At 45.7% G+C, this 19,511-nt stretch overlaps 1 protein-coding gene and 1 long non-coding RNA gene across 2 annotated transcripts; one reads left to right on the top strand and one right to left on the bottom strand.

The window, feature by feature from the left end:
- Positions 1–139: 139 nt before the first annotated feature.
- On the top strand, positions 140–3,901 carry LOC142065310 (uncharacterized). Its single transcript, XR_012663344.1, has 3 exons — positions 140–388; positions 740–864; positions 3,144–3,901. It is a non-coding gene; the product is annotated as an uncharacterized LOC142065310 (long non-coding RNA).
- A 3,504-nt stretch (positions 3,902–7,405) lies between these two features.
- Positions 7,406–14,947, bottom strand: SUMO2 (small ubiquitin like modifier 2). The gene is made up of 4 exons (XM_075111313.1): positions 14,594–14,947; positions 12,930–13,061; positions 9,668–9,739; positions 7,406–8,102 (listed from the first exon to the last, which is right to left on the bottom strand). The coding sequence occupies exons 1-4, from the start codon at positions 14,612–14,614 to the stop codon at positions 8,040–8,042; spliced, it is 288 nt and encodes a 95-aa protein (XP_074967414.1). The 5' UTR covers positions 14,615–14,947; the 3' UTR covers positions 7,406–8,039.
- Positions 14,948–19,511: the final 4,564 nt, after the last annotated feature.

Below are 19,511 nucleotides of genomic sequence, written 5' to 3'. Positions count from 1 at the left end.
TCATCCTTAAAAGCTCATTGGTGAAGCAATACGTCTGCTTTGCGGTGATTGGCTGCACCCGGGCAGCGGCGCCTTTTGTTGGTGATTGGCGGAAGGCCTGTCGCTTCCCTCAGGTGAGCTGTGATTGGCTTAGCCGCACATGAGGCGAGACAAAAGTGGCGGCGGCGGCGTGAGGGGAACCCGGGCGGGGGGAGCCCCGCCGCCCCGGCGCCCCTTCGCGCCCCGCCCGCCCCCGAGCCGCCGCTAAGTACGTCACCCCGAGCACCATCGGGCCCCCGCCGCCCATCCCCGGCGAGGCCCTGCTGCCTCACAGCACTGCGCTGGGAGGTGGGCCCGGCCCGCGCCCGCCTTGAAGTTACCTCAGTGTGTCTCATGGCGCGACTCCAAAGTACGTGGATGGACAATACGGGGTGTGGGAGGTGTCCGCACAAGGCTGCTGCGGAGATCGGCTCCAACGAGGATGGAGAAACATTTAGGACGAGATGAAATGGCCTCAAGCTGTGTCAGGGGAGGTTTAGCTTGGATATGAAGAAAAATGTCTTCACCACAAGAGCAGTCAGGCCCTGGCACAGGCTGCCCAGAGAGGTGGGGGAGTCACCGTCCCTGGGGGGGTTCAAAAACATGCAGACGTGGCACTTGGGGACATGGTTTAGGAGGCCGGGGGGCGTTGGGCTGGTCGGACTTGGTGATCATAGAGGTATTTTCCAACCTTAATGATTCTACATCCGATGGCCTGCAGAGACGCATGGGGGTTGCTGCAGCAGGGACAGCATGAAACAGTCACATCATCACAGAACATGCGGTGCAATAACAATTTGCTACATGAGGTGATTTTGGAGCACTGGATTATTCCATTAACCCTAGGTGAGTCCCCGAACAACTATGGTAGCTGGAGTACAAAGCCCAGCACTGCTCACCTGTGTCTTAAAAGCACAGGGCTGCACTTCTGCAGTGTGTCTCTTCCACAAAGTGCCAGCACAAACTCATACAGCACACTGGTCAACAGCCAGCATCTGGTAAGTTAAGCCATCTGTCAAATCCACCTCTGATTTGGTGACAGGGTCCTTCCTGAACTCCCTGCAACTTCCAGACGCGCAGGTGCTTCCTCAATCACCACTTTTACTCCAAAATTAATGCATCAGGACCTCCCACTACAAATGTTTTAATTAGTACTTGCATAAAGGAGTGAGAAGCAGGAAAGAAAACCCCTATCTCCATCCCTCCCAGCAATAACAGCCCTGAATACCCCCAAATACCACTTTTCTCTAGAAAATATTTTTGTAGTATGAAAAAATGCAAGCATTGATTGTGCTACTTCACTCCATGTACAACATGAAGTCAAGTGTCTGAATTACCACCAGCCTTAATATTAACACGACTCAGGAAAGAGCTGAACTGCTGAAACTGTGCCACAGTATTTCATTTTTTCTAATCTAGAATCTATAAAAAATAGTTTAAAAAAAAAAAAGCCCCAACTACTATTTAGGTCCCCAGGGAATGCTCTGTCACATCACATCTTTCTAGAGGTAGATTAAAGGGAAATTTTAAGTAACTTGACACGGTTGTTTTAATTCTATTATCCCTTAGGCTTGGGCATTAAGAAGTCAAATGATACCTACTTGCATACAGGTAAACATCTGCTCTCTTGGGAACTTCAAAAGTATTTTGTCATCTAAACACTTTTTATTCAAACCCACAGGATTTGACTCTTAAATTTGTACCCCCGAGACATACAGAGCCAGTTTTTAAAGTCAAGATGAAGAAAAACCCGTTCCCTCTGACAAAGCTAGTTTTAACATGCAGCTTTAAAATTCTAAACCTCCAGTATTTCCAAGGGACCTAACCGATATCTCAGACAGACCTGACTGCAGGACTGTCTTCAAATAAAAGCTGCTTTGCTGATTATTTATCCATAACAAGATGAAGGGATTTGTGAAGGTGGCTACAGAAACTGGGCTTGGGATCCTTCCCAGGATGATGACATTTGACCAGAACAATCCTCAGCAGCTGTTTGAAAAACTCAAGACACCAAACAATTCCACCTGTTGTTGAAATTCAGCTGGGAATGAATGCCAAAAGCATCTGGAAGTCTGAACAAGACTCCAGGAAATGCAAGGGTTAGGCAAGGAGAGATACCATTGGTTTGAGAACAAGCCTCAGCTTGGTCATCCTCCCGTGACCAAGGGTTGTTTCTTCATGCCAGTCTCTGCTATTTATGGCAGCCACAAAGCACTTGCTTTCTTTATTCCAAGCACATGGTACAAAAAATATTTTTGACTCAGTCTTGTCTTTTCTTCCCCCAATTCATTCACAGCTGAGGGTAAAAAGTAATCACCAGCTAATAAACCACCCTTGTTACAGCTAGATTTGCAGCTGTCAGACTTTGGCACCTGAAGTGATGCACAGTGGAAGTTCAGTGGAAGGCTGGTATCCTACAGATCGAACCGTTTGTCCTGCCGAGCAGTTGCTTTGGTGCCCCTCTACATCTTCAGGTAGAGTTCGTAACAGGAAGTTACAGTTTGGGAAGGAGGCTCGAATCGCAGGGCCCAGACTCCTCTCAGAGCCGCAGAGACGTAGTTCTGAATAACATAAGAAGCAGAGTGGCCAACACATGCTGCTGTTCTGCTCTGGGCACCCAGCATTGCCAGCTCTGGCAGCGTACTCCGAATCATTGTTCCTTAGTAGAAAAAAAGACAAGCACCGCTGGAAAGGGAAGTCAGCGTCCTAACAGAGAATGCAGATCTCCTTTCATTCTGCTTTTGCCTTGTCCAAGTTTGCTTAAACTGTCAAGTTTTCTTAATCAAGTGATCCTCCAAGAGCCCTTGCAGGGCATAAGATGTGCTTTAATGAGATCAATGGACCAGAAGCTGAAAGGAGAAGGATCAAAGCCACTAAAACCACCACAAAATTCATCACAAAGGGTGTCCTTTGCATCCATGTTCCCCTGGAGACTATTCATTTCCTAAGGAGCAACAATCTATTTACTACTTATTTGGGCTTCCACAACCTTAGCCTTTCCCCAGGGCTCCAAAGTCATCCTCATTCCAAGATTAATTACTTGTCAAAACCTACAGCTCTTCCCACAGTCGCCATTCCCACCGCAGCTCCTCGCCGACTCATACGCTTGTGTTCCCTTTCCACAGCACCCCACGGATCCTCACCACTTCTGGTACCTCTGCTGACAGCGAGCTGCTTCGTCCATAGCGCCACCAGCCCTACTTGATCCCTCCTGCGCACACACTGGAGTTCTTCAAGAGGAGAGGAAAACTCTTCCTCTCAAAGGGACTCCAACCACTTCAGAAACACCAGCAGGGCCCCCCAGCATCTCCATCTTAGAGTAAGACCATCGGTCCCACGCTACTAGTGAAGAAACCAGAAAACCTCTGTAATGAAGCATCTTGAAGGCCAACCAAAAACTGCCAAGAGGAATCAAAACCCAGCCTTCCATCTCCTATTTATCCTCACACGCCTACACCCCAACCACCAGGGAGAAGCGCTGTACTACCAATTCATTCTGACGCTAAGTACAAAAAAGCAAGATAAATTAAATTATTCACTATCAGAACACATTCAGTTTGGCAACTGGTTTACAGCCAGAACAAGCAAACCTCAATAATCCAGAGAATGAAACGTATTAGATTACAGTGGTAACATAATTAATAATTCAAGTTACTGAAGTGCCTTTAGATTGCCTTTTATAACTCCACAACAGTCCACCACACCAGCTGATACAAGCATACTGAGAAGTGTCCACCATCTAAAATTCTAATAAAAATCCTTCCATTTTATTGCTCACTTTCCATTTAATAGGTGATGATCATGGAAGCATCTCGTTTTTCACTTTTAGCTTTGAAAGCAAACTGCTATTCCTTAGAAATTAAATTCTTTCCAACTGGCTGAAGCACAGAAAGTATTATTTCTTTGAGCCAGTCACATTATACCTTTTCATTAATGTTGCACTAACAGTCACAACAGAACCAGTATCCAACAGGCAAAACGGCAGCACTTACATTACATTGTCTGCCTCAGAAGTAATGAGGTGAAGGTACCAGAAGGGAATATACCTGTGAGAAAATAGCCTGGCTTTGACCATATCCTTTGCGGAGACGCTCTGTGTTTTGATATTGTAGTTATCCTCCAGCAGCAATTATCTTAGGACTACTTCAGGGATTCTTCTTTTGTTGAGAACACCTCCACACGCCAGCACAAGAACCTCTCTCACATTCCCGCTTGGAGTATTTCCTTACGCTCTTGGCAGTTCAGCATATTCTGTTTCAGAAGGGTCTCGCTCTCCCACAACCCCTTTTGAACCAGCACCTCGGGCCACTCGATACCGGCCCTCAGCGGGGCCCTGTTAAACAGGCGTTACCATCCCCACTGTGCAGATAAACCAAGGCGCTGATTTTCAGGTGTTAACTAAGGGTCCCACCAAAACCAGCTGCCCTTTCGTTCTGCCATTATCCGCACCCCGGACTTGAATAAAAACGCCTTACTTTCAGTGCCTGAAACAAACAGTTTTGGTTACACCTTTTTAAGTAACTGGTAGCTATCCATCACCACTCAGTGAAACTGGAAGTGTTTGGGGACTAAAGACCCAGCATGCACTCCAGGCAAGGTCTTACCACTCACAAGAACTCACTGCAGTATCCTATCCAATTATGACTTACTCCATTCTTTTTCATTTAAAAAACCGTGAGAGGAATGTTACCTGAACTGCACGGCGACCACTTCAGAATACATTATTTGCAAACTGTGGTTAATAATACAATTCGCCCAGGCTTTTGAAAGATCTTAGCTGCTTAATAAACATGAAAAACTTACCTCCCAACCAGTGGGACAAGACCTCTTTGCCCAGTTTTCCTTTATCCTCTGACATGTGGACTTCTGGCAGTCCATTAGGCCACCAGCACAAACGAGAACCGTTACAAGCCAAGCCAGGCCGAACAGCGAAGCGAACTCCGGACAGTTTGACCAAAACTGTTCCTATGCCTGTACTTCACCCCACTTCTGAATCGTCACCCCAGCCGCAGCTTGCTTAGTGAGGCTGAAGGCACAGCGAAACCACGCAGGTCCCAGCAAACAGGAATCAACAGGTCAATTCTCTGCACAGCAGAGGAGCAGTACCGACAAGCAACAAGTTCTGTCATAGCGTATTTGCAAGACCATGCAAGGAGACTTCCAAAATATCAGTTTTTAAAAAAACAGGTTAGTATTTCTGCATTGCTGCGTACACAAATATGTATCAGAATGCACCAGTCTACTTAACAGCTTGCTAGGCTAATGGAGATCAGATGTCTGAAGCTCTTAAGGAACTAAGTCACTTCAGATCTTTGAGAGTTTGATTTTTATCTGATCAAGGAAACATCTCTCACAAAAGACCATTTTATCAGTTTTTGATGGCAGTCACCATCTTACATAAACACCATTCAGCACTGCCAGGAGGAAATATTTGAGAAATACAAGGAGCAAGCCCAGGTTCAATAGCAGGAAGATGTTAGAAATTGAGAAATTTAGGTGATCAATGCCTCTCCATTTTTTTTAATAGCCTGTTACTAAATACTAGAGGAAATTTCCATTTATGCTGATTAAGGATCATTCCAAAGCTGTCACTCCAATTCAAAAGGCACAAAAGCCTGTGTTTTTCATTTTTGTACCGGGGAATTTTGGTAATCCAATCAAAATTCACGTTAAGTGGTCTTGTTTTACTTAACGGAACATTATGTTAAAGAATCCTGCACACAAGTTCATGACAGATGAAGTGCCACTCTACTAATACAGGAAATTAAGACATTGTTTTTGAAAGCACGCTGTTCAGTACCTGTCACTTGACTTACATTGCCTCAGGAAAGAAAAAACAGTAGGCAAGATCCAACAGGGAGTTCTGAGCTTTGCAGTCTTAAGTTGGGCTGAAAAAGAGCTGCATTTAAGGAGACCTCACCCTTTCTTCAGAAACTAAAGCAAGTCCAAACATCTTTTTTTGACAAACAAGATAAAGACAGCCTCCTTCTGGGAAAAGTCTTGGCATGGCATCAAGTTGACAGAATTTTATACACAGTTATCAGCAGTCCAGCCAGGTGGAAAGCCAGAGATCCTACAGCCAGAGCACAACACACTCCATGTCTAACCTACAGAAGGCCTTGAAATACACTCCCCACCACCTCCATTTTTTTTTTAAGGAAGTTTTTTCCAGGCTTTTGTGATTTTTGGATATGAAAACATTTCACAAGAGGGAATTCCAACCTTGTGATATCCCACAGAAGTCTACGAGGTACATATCAGAGTAAGAAATAATCTGCTTAGCAGTAAAATTTCCTAGAATTAAAACAATGGCATAGAGTAGATTACATTCTTCAGCTACGCAAGTTATAAGCAACTGCAAAAAACAGATGCTATTTTTCTTACATCTCCCTTTAGATGGAATTAACGTAACATCAAACGTGTTAAAATCGCGACAGAAGTCAAACAGATCATCGCCCAAATGCACAGACCCATCATTTTGCCACAAAGTTAAAGACTTTCTGGACCCAGCAGGCGCAGGCCTACCTAGCACATGATGATCACTTCTTCAATTAACTAAGGCAAAAACTACCACCAAAAAGTGAGTTCCGCTAACAATACCTAAAAGAGCATTAACCTGCTGCAAACACTACAAAACATTAGAACATTCCTGGGACATCAGGGAATGCTTTGGGGCTGCTGAGAAGACAGGGATATAATCGTTCATGGACATCCATGGATTTCACCACGACTTCCAAAATTCCGCATGAGAAAACTCAAGAACAGCTGCCTTGTGGAAGAGACCCATGAAAAACACCAGGGTCACTAGCGCCCTTCGGTTCCTCACGCCTCTTCCTCTTTCAAGCAGGAACATCTCAGCGGCACAGCAGAGCTTGGAGCCTCCACTGCCACGGCTACACACGCCTAAAACCACAACTCCCGGTTTTTGGTTTTGCTTTACATGCTTCCAAGCATCTCCCCTTTGACACCATGGAGAACGGAATCGTTAATGAAATAATTTGCTCTTTTTAACGTAACGTTTACACCAAAAAGCATTAAAATACAGAGTTTTTAACAAGCTACTATAATGACAATATTGATGTTTCTATTAAAGACCAAAGGCATAAGTAGGTAGCCCAGTATTTTGGGCTTAGCAAAAAATACACACGCAAAAAAATCAAAATAAAAAAATCAAAATAAGACAAAACTGACTTCTCTTTCCAGTTGGGTCCTGACTAACTGAGAGGTCTCAAGGAAGCCTTTCATTTCCAAGAGTCTTCCGACTGTAAAAGGGGGATTGTGCTTACTTACCACACAGAAAGCTGAGAATTGAGAGGCATGAAGTGCCGCAGAGAAAGCTGTACAAATGCTGAGTACTATGACTCCACAGAAAAATAAAGAAAACTGGTTATTTTAAACAAGAAGTTTATTTAAACAACGAGACACTTTACTTGAAGGGAAAACTATCTAGGATCTTTTTTTTTTTTTTTTTTTAGAGTAATTTACCCCTACTTAGACAGAGATTGCTCTACATGTAACAGCTACGTACAAAAGTTATAAAATTGTCCTTGGTTTTACAATGATAAAAGAAAAAACATTGAAATTATCCAATCAAACAAGGTATGCAAGGTTTTTGTTTTTTAAACAGTGAGAGCAAAATAACTTACTGGAATATAAAGATAAAAGGAGAAGGAGCATGCCACTAACGGAGAGAGGGGCATTTTCACAGAACCAGTTTGTTTTCCCACCCCATCTCCATTAAATGTTGATCAAAACATACCATTGGCCATTTAGTTAAAAAAAATATGCATTATGTCTGTGCACATACACCAGTTACTTTATGTACAATAGAAGGAATAGGAAAAAAATCAGAGAGAGAAGAGAGAAAACTATACTGCAGTAGTCAGGATGTGGCTGAACCAAGTCTCATTTTTCTAATTGTGAATGTGTCACCTGTGGGAGCACAGTTCTGGAGAGGAAAGTAGCAGGTTCTTTTTTTTGTGTGTTTGGTTTTTTTTTTGTGTGTGTTTTGTTTTGTTTTTTTAGTAAACTCCTCCTGTTTGCTGCTGGAACACATCAATTGTATCTTCGTCCTCCATTTCCAACTACAGCAGAAAAGAGAAAAAAGGCTTTGAACTCTTCTCAGATATCTACTACAGGCTGGGTTGTTCTTACAGTCCTATCTTCATGTTTCTTTCTATACAACTTAACCAGACCTGCCCCGCTCCCCTCCATCACCACCAGCACTTTGTACATTTAACCTACTTTGCCATAACTCAAAAGCAAAGAAATTGAATGGAAAAATCCCGCCAGTTGATAGCTGGTGTCCTAGAACAATTTCTAGTATGTAAGTTCAGGGCGCGTGTATGACTCCTATGGAAAAGACTGGCACTCCTAACATTCTGATACCATTGCCTACTTTGCCAGTGCATCTTCTTTCTCCGATTTACTTTCTCAGTTTACCTCAAACATTGCCACAATTTGACTTTGCTGCTGCTGTTCAAATGTGCAGAAGGCTTCAGCTAGAGCACTACAGCAAGCAGGCTGTAATGAAAGCCCCTTGCCCAACCCGGCAGTAAAACCAAGCATCAGCAAGAACAAAAAAAATGAAAACCACTTTACGTGGTAAACGGTGTAACAAACTAGTGAGGAACAGCAATCCTTCATTAATTCTCTTTTTCCACCATAATTTTTACAGTCGATGTGCCTGGGATGTTCATGTTACCTACTGACAAAATCCGTACCGAGACTGAAGGAGTTGCTATAACCAACCTAAGTTATATTTCTAAACAGCCTCAGCCTCAGCTTCTGCTCCAGGAAATCAAACTGGTCTATGGCATTTACCACAGCTATAAATAGCCCAATTCTTAGCTTCAGTGTAACATGGTTGGAGAGAAAAGCACCCTGTTACCTTAATTATCAGTATTCCAAGTTAAAAAGTTGCACAGATGTGGCCATAAGAGGCACATTCTTTGGAGCAACTGCTCAGAAAAGATAGATCTACTACAAACCTTCTCAAAACAAGAACCGCTTGTTTCATAACAAGTGGTCCAGAAAAGCACATAAACTGCATCACTTGGAAAGGCTGATTAAACACAGCTACGTGGAGCAGTGCCTAATACTCGAATCACAGCAAACCGTTCTGTTCCTGGAATGGCCTTCGTTTTAACCAATTACAAGCAGACAACCCAAACTTCACAATATCCATTAATTTTATGCTGCTAAAACAGCATAAAATTACAAATAACAGAAAGTGACTTTTGTATTACAAATGCAAGTTTGCCAACAGGATCTCTGGTAACATCCTGGCAAGCTTTTATAAAAAAATAAAGCCATTGCTTCAGGAAAAACTCAATTCTTAACTTACCGATTCTTCTCTCAGAGCCGTGACTCGATAAAGCGACAGTTTTACACGACTCCCCATCTGTACACTATATTTTGTTTTCTTATTTTGTACTACAGCAACAGAGACTTATTATTCAAAACACTAAAGGCGTCTTAAGATTCAGTTTCCAATAATTCTAAATTAGTTATATCAAAATAATGGCAAAAAGAGATCACGTTCTATCACTAATACATAAAATTACGCAAGTTTTGTATAAGAAACAGAAGCATCAGCTCCTGCAGCAAATTTCAAATACAGTTCTTTTGTCTTGCCTCTGCTGGTTACCTGTGCAGGTGTGTCTGTTTCATTAATTGGCTGCCCGTCGAACCGGAATCTGATTTGCCTCATCGACAACCCCTGGACAAAGAGAAATAACACAAAGGGAAGTTAAGTCTGGTGTAAAAGCACTCGCTAGTTTTCTCTTTAACTTGTCACTGCAATTGCAGCACGATCATTAAAAGCCACCATTCATAACGCACAATATAGTTTTCGTACTCCCCTCACGCACTTACTTTAAGGCATTTCACTACAAATCCTTGCAATCTGTTTTCTATTAAAAATTGCACTGTGTCCAATAACTCGGAGAAGCAACAGTGCCCCCACTGACTAAGTTAAAATAAAGCAATTTCTAGTACACAAGGCTCAGCCCAAAGGCCACGATTTTGATAGTGCTTTTTTGTAATAATTCACTTAAAAAATTAGATGCAACGCTTTGGATAGCAAATGGCACACAGTAATCCTCAATACTCCTTTTTGATCTTCCGCAAAAGCAAAGGTATTCTGAAGAATTTTGTCCAGAAATGCAACTGCCACCTATTAGCCCACAGCAGCAGCGTAGCCAATGGTAACTTTTTGACCTTGAATTCCCATTACCAAGAAATCAATGGGACAAAGTTTTTCCATGCACAGCTGGAACTTTCCAAAGGCGTTCAAATGGAACTTTTAAAGGCATCTTTTACTTCCAGAAACTACTCAATAGTATTTCCAACCGGCATTTCTACCACACACAGTCACTTTGCTGACCTCTTCCATCCCCAGACAACTACTGCTCATTCTCGCTTGAGACAACAGATGCAAAAAGGTAACTAAAGCCCTTCGACTGGTAACGTAAGCTTCAAATTCACAAGTTAGCTTTCAAAGGTATTCTACAGCACACATTCTGCAAAGGAAGATGAATCAAGTTTGAGGATACAACCAGAACCAAGAACCTTGGTGTCTACTTCCTTCCCACTTCTCTCTACCCTCTCTACAGAATATCTGAAAACCCAACAGGTCTAGTTGGTTTTGAAGTAAATCTGATGTGTTGCATGGCGCTGCTTCAGCATCTCTGAATTAGAAAAGCAGCCTTCATTTAAGCCAGGCAAGAGCAGATGGAACAGACAAAAAGAAAACCTAACACAGTAATTACTTTTGAGAAGTTGATTCGTCAGGAAAAACATTTTAATCAGGAATATGAGTGAACTTTTTGGTAAGACTTTATAGCTCACAGCAAAGCGCCTTCTCTAGCACGACTGAGATCCTGCCATGCTCACTCAGAACATGTTTAAGAAAACCATGTGGCCAAGTGTCACAGCAGCAACACACTTCTGCACAGCAACATTTGGTTTGAGCCCTTTTCTCTGACATTGTGTTTCTTAAAATATTATTCCCTATTTCAGAAGTGTTGGTTCTTTGCAGGTTCCTGACAACTTTGTGAGCCGGATAAATGCTAGCTGTAAACATACGGAAAAACTGTACCTTGGTGAGATCAGGATCTACAAAAAATGCATAAGTTCCATGGATGATTTTTTCCCTACCGCAAACAGTCTTGATCATCTAAATGTATCATTCAAGGTTTAGTTACTTCCATTTTAGCTCTACTACCTGCAATACATGATTTTCATAATTTAAAGCTGTGACATTTTCTACTATATGCAGCTTCCACCTCTCCAAAATTAAATCTAAAGTCCACAGTGTAAGGATTTTAAGACTGGATAGGAATCCTAGTTAGGAACACAAACAAAAATCTAACTTCTAGAGACACATAGAACAAACTCTTTTAAACAAAGTTTGAGAAGTAGGCACCTAAGAAATAAAATTTAAAGACAAGTCCAGCTCCACAGAAATACCTTTCGGATACCTACTAGCTTAAATCCAAAGTCAGAAAAAAACATTTCCCATTCTAAAGATTTAACTCTTTTTTTCCTCCAATTGACACCTGGGGGCGTTTTGCTGGTTTTGGTTTTTTTTAAAGCAGAGTAGAAACTTAGACTGAAAGTTTTAGAATCTTACTTCTGTTTGTTTCCAAGTAACTGCAGTATGAATGGTACTTCTAAAATCACCTCTCCCAGGACTTTACAATTAACCAATGCTCAAACCCCACAAAAGACAGACAAAACTGCACTTTATGTTTGGAAAAAGCAAAACACAGTGGTTTGCATAATATAACATGAGCTCATATGACAGAGGTATGAAAAATGAGCTCTCAGCTTCCATCATTCTTTAACTTATTCCCAGAACACCTGTACAAGAACACATTTACATGTTCAGCAACAGCTGATTTTCCCTGTCTTTATCCGTAGCACTATCCTATTGTGACAAAGGGTAAACCAAAGCAGTTTTCCCACTCTGTGAATTCGAGTTTGTTTTTCTTGGTGGTGAAATAGTTATCTCAATATTTTACACTGATTTTATTGTATTCAATGGTATCACTGAAAATTTTTGTTTAAAAAATAAAAAGAAGAAAAAGAAAAAAAAACCCCACAACCTTCCCCAATTCTGACCACTTCTGTAGAGGTGAAACTTTCTAAAGGCAGACAGTCATTACAAAATCATGGACAGCAGAGGCAAAATTCTTCCTCATCAAAAGCTTCAGAAGAGTGTTAAATAGCACTACTCTTATACAGGTGTTTTGAAAACCTCCAACAGCTGCCTGCAAACAAGTAGGCTGGCTGCAGTTGCCACTACACTAGCAAAATCCATTATTTTCTTTTTGTCCCTCAGAGGATTAATTTGACAACCAGGCCACAAGAGACAAAACAAAGCCCATCGCTAGATGCACAAGCTCCTTCTCAAACTAGACATCAGACACCTTTAAACCCTGAGATACCACTGACACTCTCTCACCTCAATACAATAATAATAAGCTAATAAATCAAAAGTCTATGACCAGACCAAGAAGTTACTCAGAGTTATAAAAATAACTCTGATCACCACTCACCTCCCTACCCCGAGTTCACACCACGGGCTCCTAACCCACCCTCTCCACACCGGTGTTTTTGAGCAGCAGAGTAACAGCGGCCTCCCAACAGCGCCTACTCCTTGAGTACGGATTTCACAAAGATAACAACAGATCTTTATTTTACCCGTTTCCTGTCACAACCCTGCCAGTCCACCCTAAAACAGATCCCAAGAACAATACGCTTTCCACAACACAATTCGCTTCTGTTAAGTCTTTATCATTTTGCATATTTAGACAGTTTTAAGACTTTACTGTGTTCATCTATCCCTATGGAGATCACCTCTCCCCCAGACACCGGTTCTCCTGATGATCACACAAGAACCATACCTGTCGTTCACAATAGGCTTTCATTAGTTTACTAAGTGGTGTATGCCTCTTAATCTTAAACTGCACCACAGACCCATCTTGCCCTGCCACCTTCAGATTAATGTGGTCATTGTTTTCAGTCTTCACTCCTTCCTGTTGAGGAAAGAAAAGAAAAAAAATTATTTTTTTTTCAAAGGTATGAAACAAGGAGTTAACATTTTACCAAAGTGCAACAGGTCATTAAAAACGAGGAAATAAAGATATTATAGCTCTTTACCAGCTTGAAACTTTGAATTAGGAGATAAAGGTCAGTACTTTTTATTTGAAAACAAAAAAGTCACACACAGAGACACAATTAAAAGCCAAACCCTACTGATATTAATTGCCATGCTTGAGATTGGTTAAAACGCAAAGCAGTAATGAAGAGTTACTAGGCCAGTTGTTTTACAACAGATTTAAAAAAAAAAAAAGTCGTCTCTATCAAGGGCACAATAACACACAACACTACTGTTCCCAATCGAAGGAATAAAGTTATTTGTGTTATAACTATGATCTCAATCACTAGCAGGTCTTCTTCTTACTACACCTCAAACTTTTTTCTATCGGTTGAGGTACTTCTGAAGAGAACTTCGAGAGGTTAAAGGACTATATGTGAAAAGGTGACAAAATCTGAAAAGAACCAAGCTTTCTCCTTCAGAAAACGCTTGAGCAAAACCCCTCCTCGGCGAGCGGCCCGATCCTCTCGCTCCCATGAGAAGCCACACGCAGAAACCGCCAAGAACCAACTTTCAGCTCTGCTGCCGAGTACCACGGGAGCGGCGCCCGGCCCGGGCAGCGCCCGCTCCGGAGGTGCCCGGCAGCCTTTTCATCTTTGTTTTCTGCAGGAGAAGCGGCCGGAGGCCCGGGGAGCGGGGCGGGTGTGCGGGATGGCCCCGGCCGGGCTGCGGGGCGTCCCCGCCATGTGACAGACCCGGCCCGCCGCGCGGTGTTCTGCCGCCTCCGAATCCGCTTTGAAAATAAGGTGCGGGGGGGGGGATGAAAAAAGAGGGGGGGGGGGGGAAAAGGGTGGTGGCTTCTTTCGTTGTGGTTGTTTTTTAATTCCTGATGCTGAGAAGTGAAGCCCCACGCGGCCCCCCCCGGCCCGGGCAGCCGGGGCGAGCGGCGGCACAAAGGGGGCAGGAGCGCCGCGGCGGGCCCCGCCGCCTCCCGCCAACGGGCCGCTTCGGAGCGGGGATGCTGCGCCCCGGCTGCGCAGGGGAGGCCGGATCCCTCCCGCGAGGAGGAGGAGGAGGAGGAAGGCAAGGGCAGCAACCGCCTCCGGACCTGCCTCTCTCCCTGAGGAGGGCGGGAAGGGAGCCCGGATTCGCCCCCCTCGGGCCCCCCCCCCCGCCCTCTCCCCGCCGCCCTCCCCGGGGATCCTCCGCCCGCCCCGGGAGGCCGCGGCCCCGGCCCCCCTCCCCCGGCGGGGCGGGAAGGCGGCGGCGGCGGCCCTGGGTGCGCAGGAAAATGGCGCGCAAAGCCGGCGCGGCGGAGCCCAGGCCGATGGCTGGCGGGGCCCGGGGCCGGGGCCTGCACGCCCTCCCCTCCCGCCGCCGCCGCCGTGCCCCGTGAGGGGCGAAGCGAGGCGGCGGGCGGGAGAGAGGGAGGCGGGGGAGGGGGGGGAAGCGGGAGGGCGCCTGCCTCACCTTGGGCTTCTCGTCGGCCATGGTGAGTCAGCGACGTCCGGGCCGCTCCGAGCGCCTCACAAAGGGGGGGAAGAACCGACCGAGCGCGGCGGAGGAGAGAGGCGAGAGAGGGAGGGAGAGAGAGAGGGGAAGGCGGGGGGGGGAAGGGAGCGCGCACGTACTGCCGCGGGGCCGCGCCTTGCCCCCCTGCGTGCGCGCGCCCGTCCCATCCTCCCGCCTCTCCCCCGTCCCCCCTCCGGCGCGGCTCCGCCGCTCATTGGACCCCGGTGGGTGGGGGGGCGGGGCGGAGGGAGGGGGTGAGGGGAAGGGGAGAGCGGAGGGAGCGCGCGCGCGTCCTGGCCGTTACATAACGCGGCGGCGGGAGGGCGGAGCGTGCGCGCGCCCTGGCGGCTGCCCGCGCTGCGTGCGCGCGCCCCACCCCGCCGGGCCGAGCGGGCTCCCGCCGTGAGGCGGGTATTGTCCTCCTCAAAATGGCCGCCGGGCCGCGGCGCCCCGCGCTCCCCCTCACCGCCCGGGAAGGGGCCGCCTTCAGCCCCCCCCCGGCCCCTCGGCGCCCCCTCAGCTCAGCCGCGCCTCACCTTGCTGCCCGGCCGCCTGCCCGCACTCTCTCCACTGCCACCTTTCCCTGACGTTCCTCCATGTGAGACCCCTCTGTGTCATCCTCCTCAAACCTGACACGTTTTCCCCCTCCCCACTCGTGGCCCTCGCTGTTTCACGGATGAGGCTGCAAGGTTTGACTGGCACCCGCTGCGCTCCCAAAACCTTCCCCCCTGAGGAAGGTGAGGCATGAGTTTGCCCTGAAATATGTGTAGCTTCTGTAGGGGTAACCGACACCCGCTGCATCTGAAAGGTGGATCTCAAATATAATTAATTGCAGTCAAGGTTTACTTAAATTCCTCAGTAGGCTAAGGATATGATGCAGCATCTCAAAAATTATAATAGGAAAATAAGAGAATATACTACTAAAGATGCAATTCCTTCAAGTTCATTCCAATGGAGGGGAGGAGGAAATTCTCAGTCACTCCAGGGATTTCACTGAACAGGTCCCCACAAAGCAGTTTCTGAGCCTTTTCTCATCGGCTTTACACCTGCCACCACCATTTGTCAGCTGTTCCTCTACAGCACGGAGGTGGAAAAGCACCACCACAAAAATGACCCTTGTAAATACTTCAGGGATGGATTTACCAGGTAGGCATTAGTCCTCGCTGGCACCGCACCGTGTGGTGAATGCGCTCCGGATCAGGATGCAGAGGTGGCCATATGGTGCTCCTGGTGTGGCACGAGCCAGGCCTCCTGCACCATTTCGGAGAAGTTACAAGACAGGATTTGTCTGGAATAAACTACTCAAGTAGTGAAATATCAACTAAAGAGAAACTTAACCTATGAGCAAACGCAGGCTGCTTCTCACTGTGGATTCTGATCCTCCTCCTCTGCCTTTTGTCACATTACCTCACGTCCCAGTACCTCCCTTCTGACTGCAGACTCACAGGGAGTTTTTTATTATAGTTATCTGGAAATTGAAAAGGAAGACAGGAAGCCGAAGCTGAACCTTTACCTGAGTCCACAGCTGAGAAAATAACACAGCTACAACCCTACCTGAGGCAGCAAAGATGGCCCACGCAGCCAGCTGAGCCTCTGCAACCCACGGGTGGTGAAGTCTTTTACCACCTCCTTGTAGACTAGGCTCCCATATATTAGTAAGGTTTTCCCACTGCATCAGTACTCTGAAAGATTAAATCTCATCTAAAATTTCACAGAACCTTCTAGTTTTAGTATTTTACTCCTCCTCAAGAGTCCTTCTGAGTTAGTTCTAGAAAAATCAGAGGCACTGGAAGAGCTCAGGCTGACCCAGGAAGGCAACTGGGATGCTGCTTCAAATTGTGTCTGAGACTCAAACGCATACTCCTTTGAGCTGTAGTTTCCGCTCCTACCTGTGTCCTTTTCTTTGATTTATCATCAAAAAACTATTCCAATTAGTCTATCCTGCCTGTTTTCCTTGCATTTAATTACTCATGTTATTACTTTTTTATTTATTTAAGCTACTGGGAGGCAAGAAGCACCCATAGCTAGAGAAAACACATGCTTCTGTACAAATGCCCCTCGAACAGTCTGACAGTGTATCAGTCTCCTATGATCCCCCTCCACCTTTTATTTCAGCTCTGAACAGCAACTTTCAATGCCACTTGGACATTCTGAAGTCCGTTATCACCACTAAGAAGCAGAACTATACATGAGAATGAGGAAATAAAGCATCTTAAACCCTGCTCTGTTCTTCGCGGCTTTTTTAAGCGAGACTCAAAACACATGGGGTACTTTGCAGAGCAAAAGACAAGTGCCATTTCCCAAAGGACCTTAAGTTCTATTTTTAGAAATGATGCAACATCACAGAGAAGCGACTGCTGTAAGGAAGGGTGTCACAAGACTGGTATTGCTCGACGGTCCTGTTTTATTTTGCTCTTGCCACTTCTTCCCCCTCCCTCTTTGAAGATGCTGCAGGTCCAGGAGGAAGATTTCCTTGGGAGGTGGGATGAAACTGGTCAAGGCCAAGAGCAGCATGAAAGAACTGAATGCAGGAATGGCGTCATGCAAGACATACGTTAAGGCCAGCAGTGCAAATAGAATGAATGTGCTTAAAAGGAGACATGAAAATACCCTGGACTTTATGAGAACGTGTGGGACTTTGTCACCACCATGGAAGTTACGTGCACTCAAAAAAGCTGAAAACTGTTTCAGCTACGCCACCATTGGTCTCGCCACCAATTACACAGATTCCTGATGACAGAGCAGGTTTCTACAAACCCCTTATTTATACGACTTTTCTTCTAATGTACCAACAGGGGAAACTCAGGTTACGCAGGAGATCCAGTGGAGCCAACAATAAACTGAGTGCTAAAAGCTGCAAAGATAACTGGCCAGACAGCAGCACACAGAGTGAGCGGCAGGGGAGAAGCCACACTGGGAACTACAAAGGACCCTGTCCTGCAGGGTCCAGGCTGCAGCAGAGGGGGCAAAGGCAAAGCTTTGTGTCTCTCACAGCCCCTCCTCTTCAATGCACGAAGTTGAGGGGCAGTGAATGGGGAAGCAACACAGTGAGAATTCCAGAGAAATTCCACCTCTGAGAAGAAAATTCCACATGTTGTTTCCTAAAATATTTCCATGCCTTGTGTCATTCTTGTACAGCAGTTTTATAAGGAAGAACTGTGACATATCTAGATCTGCAGAGCTCTTGGGCTTAATTCTCCACCGTCTTCTGAAGAGGGCAGGGAATATGGGTGTTCAGCATACATTCCCTTTCACACTGAGATTTTAAGACATTAAGATTTTTAAGACATTAAGGCAGCTACAGGCAGAGTAGCACAAGTGTGTGCTACTGCACTGCAGCAAGCATAAGCCTACAAAAGCAATTCCACCCCTTCAAAACTGCGTGTTACTTTGCAGTTAGTTCAATGCAAGAATAGAAAGCAGTTATTTGAAGGTGTAAGCAAGTGAGTAGGGCTGGAGCTGCCTTCTCAGCCTGGATTCCGAAGGTCTGAGTGGCTTATTCAGGCTTTGCTCTTCATTAATCCTAGTTTAGCACCACGAACAGAAAATATATTTTGCCTGGGGCACTGCCTGTTCTGTGTCCTCCCTGTCCATGATCGTTCCCTCTGTTCCCCAAGTCAGGAGAGAGCTTTCAAACCTCCTCTGTTGCAACTTAGTAATTCCCCTCCCCATCAAGCCTTGATTTTTTTCCCTTCTAATTTTTTTTTCTTTCATTTTTCCCAACTGGAAAACAGTAGCACACTTTCTCTTTGCCTTTGCCTTCCTGGCTGGACCCAGAGCCTCTGCTCCAAAGCCCTTTTGGACAATATGAAGTTCTACGCTGATGTGGTCGTTCCCAATTCTGCTTAATTACATGGAACAGACAGGCTCAGAAGCCTTTTTGCAAGGCGTGCAGGAAGGTGTCCCCTCTGGATACGTGCAGATCTCCAGACAATGTTCAAGAGAGGACTAAGAAACGTTAAGATTTCCTACTAAAACTCAGCATTCCCAAGATGGCTTCCCCAGGGACCAGCCACGTTCCTTGTCAGTTCAAGATCATCAAACGCTGCAGATATGAAAAGCCACTTACACTTTTAGGGAGTGAGCAAAGCCGACTGTACATGCCAAGAGACGGCAGGAGAGGATCAGAGAGTTCCTGGACCAGTTTTTAGTGTCTCTTTACGCAGGATGGATCCTGGAGCAGAAGAGGACACTGTCCCACTCCTATATCCACCACCTCAGTAACCAACACTTCTCCCGGCCGTGCTGATGAGGAGAAAATAGGAGCAGTGAGACCGATGGGTGGCTCTCCAGGGTTGTCAGGCCTTGCCATCTAGTTGGTAAAGGCTGATCACCCGCCTTTTGGCTGCCCCTCCCTGCGGGTAGGGCTGTGGTTCCCTAGAGTGGTCCACAGAGACAAGCGTTACATGCCAAAAAGGATAAAAGGAAAGCAAGAGAAACACGTGCGGCACAGGGAAAGCACACAGGGATGCTCCAGGCACTCAGGTGTCCCTCAGAAAGCCTCGGGTGGCAAGTTCTGCTGTCATGGTTGATACTCAGATGAGCTCACGTGGAGAGAACTCCTTAGCCCCACTACATGGAAAACAAATAGCGATTCCCACCCTTCAAAGAGGGATCTCACGTGGTAGGCAAGTCTCAGATTTCCATTAAGAGAGTTAGCCAGCTCTGTAGTAATTATGCATTTTAGTTCATTAATAGCTTTTAATTACGATGCCCATACAAGCAGCGCGCTCTGTAATTTTCCTCAGCACGCTGCCTGTTAGCGTAAGCTTTTAGAAGCCTCCTTCCACTCGTCACCAGAAACGGATGCAGTTGCAGAAGCAGCCCCTGACCCCTGAAGATCGGTGGCAGACCTCTTACCGCTGGGTTTTCAGAC

This window comes from Phalacrocorax aristotelis, chromosome 16 (genome assembly GCF_949628215.1).
Source record: "Phalacrocorax aristotelis chromosome 16, bGulAri2.1, whole genome shotgun sequence".
NCBI lineage: Eukaryota > Metazoa > Chordata > Aves > Suliformes > Phalacrocoracidae > Phalacrocorax > Phalacrocorax aristotelis.
This window is presented reverse-complemented; position numbering and strand designations above follow the sequence as displayed.

What these genes read in the sequence shown, in the direction of transcription:
- SUMO2 (XM_075111313.1), bottom strand. Translation starts at nt 14,614, where the DNA reads ATGGCCGACGAGAAGCCCAAG. An exon ending in TGGCCGACGAGAAGCCCAAG is followed by an intron (nt 13,062 to 14,593) that starts GTGAGGCAGGCG and finishes TTTCCTCAACAG; the next exon opens with GAAGGAGTGAAGACTGAAAA. An exon ending in AAACAGACACACCTGCACAG is followed by an intron (nt 8,103 to 9,667) that starts GTAACCAGCAGA and finishes TTTCTGCTGTAG; the next exon opens with TTGGAAATGGAGGACGAAGA.